The 14762-nt window shown below is 41.0% G+C and overlaps 1 protein-coding gene across 6 annotated transcripts in view; it reads left to right on the plus strand.

Annotated features, from left to right (window-relative positions):
* ESRRG (estrogen related receptor gamma) overlaps positions 1–14762 on the plus strand; it is a 366229-nt gene that overhangs the window by 84251 nt on the left and 267216 nt on the right. For 3 of the 6 annotated variants that reach the window (XM_018085064.3, XM_018085062.3, XM_018085067.3), the window contains exon 1: positions 1459–1775. The exons of the other annotated variants lie outside the window; for them this stretch is intronic. Coding sequence is in view for 1 of the 3 variants with exons in the window: in XM_018085062.3 (XP_017940551.1) it covers positions 1746–1775 (30 nt within the window). In the remaining 2 variants the exon portion in view is untranslated. Of the gene's footprint in view, positions 1–1458; positions 1776–14762 lie in introns of those variants that run through there. 6 annotated transcript variants of the gene reach the window in all.

Below are 14762 nucleotides of genomic sequence, written 5' to 3' on the forward strand. Positions count from 1 at the left end.
TGAAGCTTGGCATAGCTATTCTGATGCACAGCAAAAATGTTACATCAAAGGTGAATGTTTGAATCCTGGTTGAAAAATAAAACAGAGGGTGGCGGGACACAGAGCAGGGGGGAGAACCCCCAAATGACTAAGAGTTCTTGAAAGTAAAATATAAAAGAAAATAATAATTTCTCTCCCCTGACAAATAGTTCAAAAAGTAGCCAACAGTTTGGATCTGGTATGTCACATTGCATACAAATGAAGAAACTGTCACCATCAGTTTCCTTTGAAACCTTTTCATCTTATCTTCTGTAGTAAAGGGCATGTGACTTGATCAGGGCTTCTCCTCTCCGATACATAGCCAGAGTCCTGATCTACTGAAATATCTGACAGGTTTCTCCACTCAATTGATACAATTTTTTTCCCCTTTTCCTTCCTTTGTCTGGGGTGGATATGATTCACCCTTCCCTCTCCATTCAGGAAAACCAGGTTCCTAATTTGGTAATTTCCAGGTAATCCTATATATTATGGCTTAGTCAGTAGTAGTCTTATACCTGTTTTCTCTCCTCTTGCCAGGCTGGCTTTTTTTTCTAGAAAGAACAGGAAGGTGGAATAACTATATTTTGTAAAGACACGTTGGACATACAATTCTTCCGAAAAGTCATGGAGTATATAATCTGAATTAATAAAGGATTGTTTTGTTTCAGAGTACCTTTAAATGGATGATTTGAATATGCATGGTCAGTAGTGTCAGGGAACAGTAGTGGAAGGAAAAGATATGTACAGACCTCTAAAACTTAATCCTTGGAAAGCACAGTTTTTGTGAGGTATTTATATTTTTAATACAAGCTATAATAGCTAATGTGCTTTATTTGATTAATGTTTTGGTCCAGAACTAGTGAAGTCGAGGAAAATTTTCCCAGAGGGCTAAACTTTACTACTGTGGCAATTGATGGCAAAGCTATTTTTCACTTCTCTACTGTGAGATTGCTCTGTGAGGGAGAGTTGAAATACGAACTAAGCCCCAGGAGGTCTCTCTGGGCTCCTCCTCACAGAGTCAAGGCCAGAATAAAATATCCTTGAGTGCATGTGTCGTCACCTCTGGACTTTGCTGCAGAACTCCTGGTGGAGGACACCCTTCTTGGTGGTTGCCCCAGGGTGGTTTCTGCCCCTGCTGGGGCCCGAGGAACAAGTTAACAAAATTTGTAATGTCTGCACCAGAGACAGAAAGTTTATATCAATCTTTTTTCTTTTTTTTTTTTTTTTCCCTTTTCTTTGTGGAAAATAATCAGTGATTGAGATGCCCAGGAATTTCTCTACCCGAACTTGCTAATTAGAAAAAGTGCTGGAGTTGCTGAGTTGAAAGCAGTGTTTAAATGGGTGAAGGTTACCAGGCAGTGTTTGCACAGGAGGTCAGACTGGGTGATCTCTCTTTGCCTGCCGCCAGCTAACCCCGGAGCATGCGGTGCAGCCTTGCAAACAGGGAGTTGTCTAAGAGAACCTCAAAGATTTCCTAGAACATAGGAGCAACTGGCTTGGTGGTGGGCTGCCTGCTGGCCAGAGCAGGCTCTGCTCCGTTTAGTTTTCCACTCTGCTTCTTTCGTCAGCGTGTCCCTGTTACGAGTAATGAGCTGAGAGAGACTGGAAGAAAGCCTGCAGCGTGCCAGCTCGTCTGGGAGGTGCAGCTGGGTAAAGTGCAGCAGCAAATCCTTTGCAGTGCTGGTACTGAGAGTCGTTTCACAGAGCGATTTTGTTCAGTGATTTTAATGCTGCAAACAGTTAGATGCATTTACATGGTAAGTATCCCTCTGCGTGCCGAGGTGGCTTTTGTCTCTGTTCCTCAGAGCTGGGAAAAGGTAGCTGTGGGGCTCCTTGTACAAAAGGGTCTCTTTTGGAGTCTTTGATCCTGTGAAAATCTTTTGGGAGAACCAGAATATGTGAGACTGGTCCAGCAGCATGTTCTCTTGTTGCTGAAGTTCTCAGCTCTTAGCTCCTGGTTTAGCAGAGTAGGCAAACATGTCAGGATGTCCTGCAGGGGCTTTAGGATGCTTTGGTTGTTGGCTAGCAAGAAAAGTTAGCAAAGCTAACTTGGCTTTGTTTCATCTGAAGAATTTGGCTCTTCTCATATCTGTTTTTTTTTCTCTTAGATTGTCTGTTGTGTGATGAGTAAGAGCTGGTATTTAGAAGTGGTGCCTGAAGAGTGATGGGTTTGGTTGCTGACTGGCCTGAAGGTCCTAACAGTTGGGATCTTGGAATGCAAATAACATCCAAAAATAGATTTGCCTTTTATCCATTAACACTAACACAGGTCACATGTCTTAAGTATCAACACAGGTAAAAAATCACTTTTCCTGGTGTTCCACGGGACTACCAGTTCAGTATATTCTGGATGCTTCAGCTCTGGAGTGTGAAAAGCCAGGGACAGAAACACCAGGAGGTTGCTCCCTTCTGCACCACCTGGAGATGTTTGCAGCCTCCCCAGCACCATTTGTCTGGGGCAGGCAGCACCTCAGCAGCCAGCTGCCAAGCAAGAAGACCTGCTGGTGGTGCCAAAGAAAGGCTCAGATGTGGCTGAAGATAACAGGCTGCCACTGAGACCCCCATCTCCCCTGACTGCTGGGAGAAGGATGGTGGGGACCTGACGGACTCACTGTTTTCCCCACCAAGGAGTGAGGATGTGGGGAAACGTGATGCTTTACGCTCAGCAGCAAGGCTTAGGAGATCCAGAAAACCACCCATTTGCTTTCAAGGCTTACTCTGCAGTCAGCATAATTTCTCAGAAGGAAGGGATTTTGCTGTGGAACAGAAGGTTGGGGAATGGAGTGTTTGCAAAGGGAAAAATAATTATATTTATGGGCTGGGAGTTGAAGACCTTTTTGGACCTGATCACCTCTATCTGTCTGCTTTGCATACAGGAGGCAAGTTATTGGATAGTTTTAAATGTTGGCTATTTTATAATAATACTAATAACAATTTAAAGATTTTCCCAGCTGTTGGAGGATGCAATTTTTCTTTCATAGGCCATTATGTATGCAAGACCAATTGGTAAACTGCAATGTACTGTTCTGTAATTATTCTCCCCTGTAGCTTTAATGAGGAGATCTGTGTGCAGTTTGATGGGAGAATATACTCTGCCGACAGCTACACTGAAAATCAAGACAGGTGTAATCTGCTTACTGTAGTCTCTGAATCCTCACCATGTGGCTATGTTATCTCTAGTGCATGTTTATAAAAAGATGCTTGTAAAAGGATTTAATTTAATGGAATAATGGTAACTGACACTATGAAAATGAAGGGGCTCAAATAATACGGTGAGCAGAGTTGTATAAATACTAAAGCACATGATTAAAAAATTGCTATATTACGTCATTCAGTTAATATTATATGAAAGAAAAATACAAATTAAGCCCTATTAAGGACTAGAAGAAAAAGCATTCTTTATTACTAGCCTAGTCTTAGAACAAACTTTGGAGGAAATGTATCATTTTTGGATATGCATGTAGAAATATCTGGTCAGTCCTGCAGATGTACATGGCTGACGCTGGAGCTCTGCATGGGCCCGTTTCCACAACCTGAGTGTAAAGAGCAGAATATCTTTTAGAAGGCAGATACTCTGCTGAGCTGTAGCCAAAAGCTGCAGCTTCTTCCAGGTGGAAGAATGGTTGTGTGATGAAAGGACAAGTTAAAGCTGTGTTTAGGAACCCACTCTGTTTGTGGTGGGGAAGCTTTAAGACTCTCACACATAATGGGTCTCTCTTTCCTTACCTGCACAGTAATGATAACAATAAAGTATTAGTAGAAAAGCAGCCCAAATAACTTACTATTTTGAAGACCACTGAAAAAAAAGGAACATCTCCTTGCTAGCAGCAGTTACACAGGATTGTTAATTTGGAAAGATAAAATGCTTAGGCAGAAGTGTGAATCTAGCTCTTCTTTTCAGAGGCTGAAAGAAATAATACCCGGTCACTCTCCATGGATGTGATTTATTAATTATCAGTCATTCTTAATCACTTGATACTGACATATATCTAACACACTGGAGAGTTTAATATCAGAAAGAATACTTACCATGATTTTTCTCAGCAGTCCATTTTTAAGTGCTGGGGGAGATAATGTGGTGCCAGCACTTTGGTATTGTGTTTCAGATCCTGTGTGACTGTCCTTGAGCATGGAGCGTGAGTGCACAGAGGGTGGCAAAAAGTTGTTAGCAAGAGCTATGCAAAGTGTGACCATCCTCTGCACTGAATTGTTTGAAAGCCTTTGGCTTGTAGAATTCACACATCTCATGACACTTAAATTTATTTTTTTTTTTAATATTTTATCTTTTTGGTGGTAAGGTAAATGAGTCTGATTTATTATTCATACCAAGGATAGTGGAAGTGCATGATTGGACATACTGTGTTACTGCAAAAAGCAAAATGTGTTTTAAAAAATACTGAGAAGCACTTCTGTTGGGGAAAGATGGGTATTGGATGGGAGTTGGTCATTGCTGTTAATTATTCTTGTCATGCTGATCTTGCTCAGATTTTTGAGTCTGGTGATTGCACTGATAAAGGAGCAGCCTTGATTTCTGCACATATGTTACAGTTACTTGTAAAACTGGGCTCACAGATTGCTCCGAAGCCTTTCCTGTTCCTGCAGAACATATCGGTAGTTCCAGCGGTTTGATCACAAATGCAGCATTTCTCTCCTAATGTTGTGCAGGTTGATAAAACAGTTGCCGAGCTGGAGTCCCTAAAGAAATTATTAATTATCTGGTTAATGTGCATCAGGCTGTGGGAGTGTGAGATTAATCACCAGTGCTGGGATGAGTTGCTGAAGTGGATTTTGGTTTTTCGTCTCCTGTCACTCGGTAATGGCTTTTCCTTCCTTCACCATCAGGTGAACAGGTGCGGAGATGCTGTATTTTCATTTTCCTGTAGTTGGTAACAGCCGGTGACCAGGAGATGCCTTTTTCTCAGTCCTGCTGCATGAGCAGTTTACAACATGGAGCGCTACCTGCTTCGGATGTTCCAGCTGCGGGAGATGCTCCTACAGCACTGAACTGACCTGAGCCTTCCCAGATAAACACATTTGAACACATGTGCCTGGGGAGCATTGCCAGGGAGGAGTGTTGGGCTGAGCTGGGTCTGGCTCTCCTCTATTCCCTAGGTCTCAAAGGGATTGACTTGTATTTGGATGTGGAATTGCAACTTGACTCCTATTTTGAATGTATTTATAGTACTTATATTTATCTATAGTACTTTTGCAGGAAGTAGACATTCAGCACGCCTCCTTTGTTAAATGTAACATAGGAAAAATGTGCTGCTTTACCGAAAAGATACAGAAGTGGTTCTAGCTCAGTCTTTAGTGGCACCATCCTTAAAGCCAGTGGGCTACATAAATATTCAGACATTGGAGAGTGAGTTGGACTCCTTTCCAGTGGTGGTGGTGAATCAGTCAGGGCATTGAGGTGCAACACTGCAAACACTTGTCCTGCCCCGTTAACCATCAGCAGCTGCATCAGAAATTGTTCAGTGCAGCCCCGATGTTCTTCCAGAGGTCCCTACTGTTTTACACACATTTGCACCACACAGTGAAGTGATGAAAAAACCGAGGAGTAAATTTGACAGTTGTGTTGCTATATGAATTGTGTACACGAAGCCATTAACAGCTCTGCCCCAGGACCTTTGGCTGGAAGGGCCTTTAGTTTTAGTGACTGCTCATGAGGAGAGGACAAAAGGTGAGATGGAAAGAGCTACATGCCTAAAGCAGAGTTTGTCTAGGCCGGGGAGCATCTTCTACTTAAGAAGGGAAGAAGCTGCAAACAATGGCACAACAATCTTCCACTAATGTGTGCTGAGGGACAGAAGCAGAGTTTGAACCTCTCTATAAGATCTAGTTATCAGGATTACTTTATAGTCTCTAACCACAAGTGTTGTTGAGGAAGTCCTGTAAATGACCACAGCTACTGAAACTCTGAGATGCACAGCACTTGAGATTGGAGACCTGTTTTTAACCTTCTATTTGACTATGTTATATCAAGCATTTGGTTGGGGGGTTGTTTTTTTTTTTTTTCTGATATGAACATGTGGGTGTTAGCCTTAATCAGCTTATGGGTTTTGTTTCTTCTTGGCTGAACTAGTGTTTTTATTGCCCCTGGTGAACGGAAAATTTTTGATTACCTTACTACTTGAAACAGGCAGAGATATATTTGAGATTGCACTGCATTACTCCATCCTTGGGCTTTTGTTGTCCGTATGGTGCTATCCCAAACCCCTCTTCAGCTAAAGATGTTACCTCAGGAGGGGAGGAGGTAGGTGTGCAATTTTCAGAGAATTTGCTTTTTATAATAGCTATGTGTTCCACTCTGGAATCCCTGAACAGCCCCACGATGGCATAAACATCCGTTTGTTTGGCAAGCTATGTTATAACTTCACATTAAATGTAGATGACCCATTTGTGTTTGAAACCCCCTAACCAGCAAGTCAGCATGGCAGCAGTGGGGCTTTAAATGTTAAGCAGTCTTCAGGGCTTCAGGTTGAGTATTTGCATTGAAGTTGTTTGGGTTTCTGTTCCTTGCAGAGTTTCCTGAGCTTGTTGTGATAAGTAAACTCAAGTTTGCTTTGTTAAGCTCAGCAGTTCCCAGCACTGAAGAGATAAAGGGGAAAATAAGACCTTTAGGAAATAAGAAGTAAATTTCTGTCTGTATGGGGATGCAGGTCACTCTCTTTTTATGAATTTATTTGATGGTGACGTGCCCATTTCTGTATACGTGGTTGTGTGACCATACGTGCAAGTGTGCTTGCCCACACTGAGTGTAAAAGTTGGGAAATGTATGAACCATAAAGACAGTAATTCACCAGAGTCTTCTGTAGCTGTTGATCTCTGGTGCTTAAAAATAAGTAGAATAGCAGATTTTCAGATGAGTAAATTGTGCAAATTCATGCCTAATTTACATGTATGATCACCTTGACTGCTTGTACAAATCAGGTAATTGTGCATGCAAATAGCTAATTAACACAATTAGCCGATCTGCTGATGCAGTCCCAGGATTTGTAAGTGTATACTAGCCATGTAGTTATCATACATCTGCAAACTAGTTGTATGACCAAAATCTAAGCCCTCATAATTTAGCAGCTGGAGGAAGTTGCTTATTTTTTAGCATCATGGTTTTTGTCTTTGGGGTGGAGGAGTGTCTGATGGGGATCACAACTATTACTGCAGTTGGGATCCAAAGTCACTTAGGCTTAGTAGAAAAATTTCATTTCAAAGTAGAAACTCAGCATTGCTGCTGATGCACCCTCCCAGCACTGCAACACATGGCAGGCTAGCTGGTCTGGTGGCATGAAGGCTGCAGTCATGTCCTTCTCATATAAATTGTTTCACGTGAGCACAGGGCCATGCTAATTTTGTCCTATGGCTTCATAAAAGTACCTGTGAACAAAGCTTGTTAAATGCCACCTTACTGCTATTTTTAAATAAGCAAAGTATTTTGGGTTTTAAGGGTGCCTACCTCCTTCCACCTTGGTAGAAAAGAATTTACTCAAAAAAGGTTTAAAGGGCAAGTCTCCTGGTTTTATCTATTTGTCAGACTTCTCTTCCTGAGCATATTTGACTGCTAAGCGAAAATATCCAGGCAAGTTTAAACATGCAAATTGTCAAAGTGTTGCAACTGCATCTACAGTCACTAAATAGGAGTCCAGGGATTTTGGAAGTGTTTCTCTCATCTCAGTTTCTGTTATTTTTATGGCTGTTATGAGGTGGTTGAGTGTGCAGAAAGGTAACAGCATAATCTTTTGAAGCCAGGTATTTCTTGAACTCTCTTTTTAAAAATATTTCCTAGTTATATAAAAATTAAAACCTGTGTATTAGATTTGTGACCTACCTAATATCCCATTTGCTCTTTGAAGTGTAGTTTTATTTTGAAACAAAGATGGAATATGCCAATAGCACATAACGAACCAGGATTCAAGTACTAGCAAAAGGTTTTTGTCCAAGACCACAGCACTAAATATCTTTCATATTTCTCACATAGATGTCTGTGGTACCTAGCATTTTCCTTACTAAGAGGACTTCAAAACACATTGAAAACCAGTGACTGAGATGCTGATCGTGCAGGGACTATGTTGGCAAAAGGAGCACCTTGTTATGTGCTCAACAGTAACACTCTCATTTCCTGAAAATCACCTCTGTGAGGGGAATTAAGTGTGGCTGGGATATGTCTTTAAAAAAAAAAAACTGCTATGAAATGTTTTACTATCATCTAGGTGGCCTCCAGTCAAAGACCCAAGGGTCTTCAGTGTAAGGCATAGCATGGAAAAAAAAAAATCCTGTTTCTGGTAGAGGCGCATCCGTCTAGTGGTAGTTGGGTGCAGAATTGGGAGAGAAGAGTGCCAGCCCTGATGTGGTCACAAAGTTTCTCCTCTGAGGATCAGGGTGTTTCTAAGCATGTACACAGGAAACACTGCAAATGTGGAAAATCCACTTTAAAGGTACTTTAAAAAAAAGGAGAACAAAAAGCAAAGTAGTGAAGACCTCCATACTTGTCTGCAAACAACACTGTGAAGAACTCTAAAATGCACAGGTAACCTCCTTTCTTTATCAAGCTGTGTAGTGACACAGTTTGAGGTGGGAATTAACACACACCTACCTCAAAAAAATAAACCAAAAAACTAACAAACCAACCAAGTACCACCACCACCCTACCCCAAGAAAAATACCAAAATCCAAAACAAACAAATATTCCAAACCAACCAAGCAAAAGAAGTCAAGGCTTCGATGCTGGTTAGCATGCTGATACCTGAGAGCACATCCAGCCCACAGCTTGCCTCTTATCAGCTTGTGTGTCCGAGGCCTAGGAACAGAAGGGAAGAGCTGGAGCCTTAGTTTGTGCACAGGCTTTTCCCTCACTTCTAGTGCATGCTTTGCAATTTAAAGATGCAAAATTCATTGAATGGCAGATGATTAGTGAGGAGCTGAGGCCTATCTGCTGCGAAAGGGAGCTGGGGAGGATGACTTTTTTCTTGTCAGTGTCACTTCTTTCACTTTGCTGCCCTTTAAAGGAACAATGGCAACCGTTTGCTAAACATTTTATTTAGAACTTTGTTTTGGCAAAAGCAACAGCTTTTATGACTGTTATAACTCATTATTTCTCAATGAATCTTAAAATGTAAAAAATAACTGGCTGTAAGAATCTTTTCCATCATCCATGAGCCAAAGTTCCCCATTGACTGTGCTGGTGACCTGGAATTGAAAACTAATGGGAAATGAGAAGAAAGCAACAATAAAAATAAGCAGTCTGGTTTTAAATGCAAAACATAATGAGACTAAGGGAGAAACAGAACTGAAATAAAGTGAAAATAAGACAAGCAAAGCTATGTAACTCTTTATGTTGGGACAACTTAAATCCTGCTTTTACCAAGAAGCAGAACTGTTGCAGAACTGAGGCCGAGGGCTATAACATGTTCAAGTGTCTCATGTGTGTGGTGTTGCTTCTTCTAACCTGGCTCTAACTGTGATCTATACAATGCCAGTCAGAAAACAATGGAGCCATTTATTGAACTGTTTAGAAGTGGGAAGGACAGAGGTGATACTTAGCTCTGGTGATGAATTTTATGCTTTTGGTTGGTTGAAATGCTGTTAATATCCATGAATACAGGCTTAAAGCCTTCTGTGAAACCTCTGGAATTACTCATCCATCTGTTATTTTAAGAGACAGCTCTTTTTCTTTGGATCATCTATGTCCTATTGAAATCAGTGGGAGAACTTCTACCTCTGATGGGATAAAATTTGCAATCCCTGTTATATTTCCTTCAGGACTAAAGGAAAAGGTAGGGTTTAGGTGATCTAGAATGGCTTGTGGGCTTTCTTAAGGAGGGGTATACCTGTCAGGCAGTGAGGTGGAATACAAGTTCATATTATTTTTTTCTCTAGTTACTCATAGGCACTAAATAAACTGAAAATGCAGTGGTGATGCAAGTGCCAAATTGCTGAGATATGCAGATGACTTCTCTCCTTGCCCTTTCCTGTTGAGAACTATAGTGCCAGCCAGTGAGACATCTGATTGCCTTTGCCTGATTAAGGGATGTTTGAGGAACAGCTGATGGCTGAAACCCTCCAAAATGGAGTTGATGATTGTGAAGAGGAAGAACGTGTGCTAAGAGTTGGTAACCACAATTTATCTAAAAATATGTGCCTGCGGTCACTCCCTCTAGTCTGCAACTCAGGAGCCTGCTTGAAATCTCTCACATCATGATGTCCACAAAGTATAATCACCATTATCTCTGGGTGATCAGAAAATTATATTCCCTTCTGGTGAAAGATGGCCTCTTCCTAGGTGTTTATACCTTTGTCTTGCAGCCCGCAGACACCATTTGGTGTCCTTGGACCTGAAGACAGTAGCACTCAGCCTAATCTCTTTCGTACAGTGTGTAGAAGTGTTGGCTCCAACAGAGCAAGTCTCTGTGAGCATCTGAACACTGGCTTCCAGGCAGTTTTAAATCCTGTTTGAAATCCTAGGTGTTTATCTTTCAGTTTCTTTGTGGCTGGGCCTTGCTTAGGTATTTTTATTGAAGTCCTGTGGCAAGAAGTATGATGAGTGGCTTTGTGCTTCTAACACAATGGAGTCCTCTGTAACATCAGTGCTAACATTTTACCCCCAAAAGAATGTTCAAGTGGAGTCATGGACAGCTATTCAATGAGTTTAAGTGACTTTGTCTCGGTCATTTCAGGTTATTTTGGTTCTATTGATTGAAATCTGTCAAAATCCACAGCCAGTGCACAGCAAGTCTGTGCTCCAGGCAGGGTTTTCTTGTGGGATAGTCTGAAATGATTACTTGGACTTCCCCCCATCTTCCCAGTCACAGATCTGGTCCTGTGCAGTGAGTGCATGCTTGACTTCATTCTTGCTTCTCTATCACAACCACAGGGTCTCTGTTTACAACACAAACAAAACACTGCTCGAGTTGTTTCCTTTGTGGAGGGTATGAGAGAAGGTAGCATGGGAGAGATGATAATGTTTCCTTGGTGTTATGGTAGTGGGGTCTGTATGGTGATACCTCCTAGAACTTCTTGATCCCCATTTCCATGAAATATGGGCTGTTACACCCTTCAGAAAGCAAAGGAAAACATACCTTGTAACAGACAAAAAAAGAATTGTGCTTTGTCCTGCAGCACCTTTATTTACAGAGTTTATCGTGGGAGCCTCGAAGCATCACTGATGTAACAGAAACTTGGTACACAATGACTTACTTTTCCCAGTGAATCAACAAGTGTATTGTATTGACATTTAAGTTTTGAGGTCTTTGTATATCCCTGGTGCAGGAATGAAGCTCCCAGATCAGCTGCTGCTGGCAAGGAAACGTAGATGCATTATTAGGGATAAATGGGTTTATCTCCTTTGACACTTTTCTGATATCTCTTGATCATTAAGGTCTGGATTAAGTGAAAAAAAACATTACTTGCATGGATGTTTTATGTAGCTTCTGCTTCAGATCTTTTATGAGAGAGTTTGGGTGCTTAATGTCTGCTAATTCAAAAAGAAAAATCAAAGTCTTGTATACAGCTTCCTTCTGTCAGGTGCTGAGATAAGGGTTAGGTGAGCATGCAGCAAAAACCTGGATATTTGAAAGTCACATTTCCAGCTACATTCAAGAAATTGTAGATAAAACACGTTGAAGAGAAAAGAACTGGTTGGAGCTGGTTTTGCATTTACGTAGTGGGTTTAATGAGGTTTAAGGTGTACTATTCCGCAGCACTCTTGGGAAAGTAGTCATCTGTATTTTCTTTCCCATGAACTTGCATCTTGATGTTTTTGTGAAGCTCTGCTGTGTGTCAGGAGCTTGCTGTATGTTCATTCCCAGCACTGTGAAGAGATGGTTCTCCAGCAGTGGCATCAGCAGCGTTGTATGGATCAGAGAAGGTGCTTGGCAGGCAGCAGGTACTGGAAGAGTGTGGGAAAGTAGGTCTGTATGTATCTGGCTGCCTGAAAAACCGTACTCGTCTTTGTACAATTGTATAGGTTTTCAATATTTTGTTCCAAATCCCTGCTCCACGGAAAACATAGCTATTATTTATAATCGATAAATTAATGGCTTACACTCTGAGCCCATAGCAGAAATCAAACATTCCTGTGTTTCAGTCTGACCATGTTTCATAGGAACTCAACAGGTATTTCTGGGACTCCCGAGCTGATGAAAGATCGGGGAGGCTCTACCACATTGCTTCACTGTGATAGCAGAAATACCATGGTAATTTTGAAAGACTTGTCCTAGGGACTGATGGATTTAGCAGCCTGATGCGCCCTAACCAGAGCAGCCCTTTATTTGTCCTAGTTTGTTCTTCTTCAGCACTTTTCGTCTGAGGATTACGAAAAGTGGACTTCACCCTGTGAGGCTGTTACTGGAACCATTTATGGACAGAGAACTGAGGCTCAGATAAATGTGACTTTCCAAAGGTTACCTCACGTACCAGAAGCACAAAAAAAGAGCTGTGCATCTGTTTCCTGAGCCCCTACTTTTTTTTCCCCAACAGTTTCTTTAACCACGTGGGAGGAAATCCATTTCTACGCAGGGTCTAGCACAACTTACATAAGCAAGGATCATGTAAATTGTCAAGGAAGACTTTCCACTGGTGCTGCATAGAGGAATAAACTGGTTGAGAACGTTGTGGGCTGCTTCACAAAAGACAAATGACCATGTGAAATTTGATTTGAGGAGAAATTTTCTTCCTAGGAGAATGCAGAACCTCAGCCTAAGGAGATCTGCAAGCTAATTATGTAAAAATAGCTTAGATAATACAAAGCTGGTGGCATAGAGGTATGGTGTCAATTGGGATGTATGCAAGGGGCAGGCTAAACTGATCTGTTTATTATAAGGAGTTTATTCTCTCAAAAAGGTCCTCTGGTTTAACTCAGTCAGTGCTGAGTAATTTCACTTTTAGCTGAAGCAGAATATTTATTAGTAGAATTCTAAAGTCATCTTACTGTAAAACAAAGCAAAAGAGTGTCCAACTGCAAACTTGAGCTCACTCAGAATAATCCAAATTTGTTTTGAAGGACTCTGGGGATATAGTTCCTTCTGAAGATTCCCATTCTTCTGTATTTTCTTTGCCAAGTGAGTAATTAGTTACTCCTTGATTATTGCTTATCACTTTATACTTTTTCATGGAGACAGCAAGGGACTGTGAGGCTGCTAATAGCTATGCTCAGATCACCTTTCTTTTTCAAGCATGTCTTTATTAGCTTAAAAATAACAGTGAGAGTGAAATACTTTTAAGTTCCTGTACTTTTTCTTTTTTTAACTGAAATCCTGAGTGCTTTCCAGAACATCCTCAGTGAATACCAGAAGTGCACAGTCTCATTTTTCTTGCCTGGAATCGCTACACCCCAACAGTGTTGATCAACAGCATCACACGCAAAAGCTTGACTTTAAGCAGTCTTAGTCTCTTTTTCATCCCATAGTTGGAAATTTTCTTTCATCTTTTCAGATGTTCCTAAACATGGCAACAAGCGTGGCTCTGCAACAGATGCAATTCTTTCTAGGTCTCTAGGTAACATTTTAACCTGTGTAATGTTCACAGCACAGCACCGTAAGTAATATTCCAGGAAATACGCTGCCGCTTGTTAAAAAGGATAGGACCCCAGAGATGCCTTTAAATATGCCTGTAAAGTGAGAGGTGCCAAGAGAAAGATAATATGGCTGATTATAGTTATTTACCTTACATTTTCATTCGCCCTTAACTGGGTGTAATTTAGGGGCATGAAATCTCTTATTGGAAGTGTATTTGCATTAAACAGCTCTAAGCAACCATGAAAGTGCAGAAGCTGAAAAATTGACAGACTGGGTTCCTAGAATCCCAAAGTAGCATTTTTTTAATAGGCATACAAACAAATCAAATAAACATGTTTTGCTTCAACGATTTAAAGAATATGGTCTTTGGAGTAATTTGTCTCTCTTTTTATTTTTTTTTAACCTATCATTTCTAACCTCTTCATTGCCTATCTCTAGTTTGCAGCTCCTCCTAACAATCTGCAGCAATTTCCAACCCAGCTGTTGTGGTTGCAGAGCATTGTGCCTTTGTTTAGCTTTCCCTGAGCTATCAAATCAGTCTATAAAGGGGATTACCTGGCTAGGGATGTTGTTTTTCAGGTCTGCACTTTTAAAAAAATTGTTTCACAGTGGCTCTTCCCCGTGTTTCTCCCCCACTGCCCCCCAAAAGAGAGCTTTCTGAAAATCAAACTTTACAGCTGGGTGGAATCAAGTCTTGCAAGTAAGCACCTTTGGTTGGCTTTGATAATCCCCTTCACTTCCTTTGCAAATGATCATAACCAAGTTGAAAATCAATCAGAATAGTGTGTCTTTTCAATCAGGTTGTGTTTTGGTAGCAAGACTTACATGTTCATGTGTGCTTTTAAAAAAAGACAAACACCTTTTTCCTCTACTGCGATGGCATGTGCTAGGCTTGAGAAATTTATGATCCAACTGTGTGCTGTTAACAGGTATGATCTTCCACCTCTACCCCCTAGCAGTCGGTCACTTCTTTTATAGCCATTGCCTCTCCCACAAGGCAGTTTATTTAACCGATGTTTGTGAAATGTTGTGATCTTTGCATGAATGGAGTTATTGAAGTGAAAAGCATTAGCAGTATTTATTTCAGCAGGTTGCAGAATTAATGACTAAAGAAGAAAAACTGGTAAAACTTGCTTTTTACATATACAATAGAGTCTTTAAGAAACTTCATTTGTGTTTAAGAACGCAGACACGTCTGTCTGAATTTATATTACGGTATGTATGCTCTGTTGG

This window comes from Manacus vitellinus, unplaced genomic scaffold (assembly GCF_001715985.3).
Source record: "Manacus vitellinus isolate BGI_N305 unplaced genomic scaffold, ASM171598v3 scaffold_8_pilon, whole genome shotgun sequence".
Taxonomy (NCBI): Eukaryota; Metazoa; Chordata; class Aves; order Passeriformes; family Pipridae; genus Manacus; species Manacus vitellinus.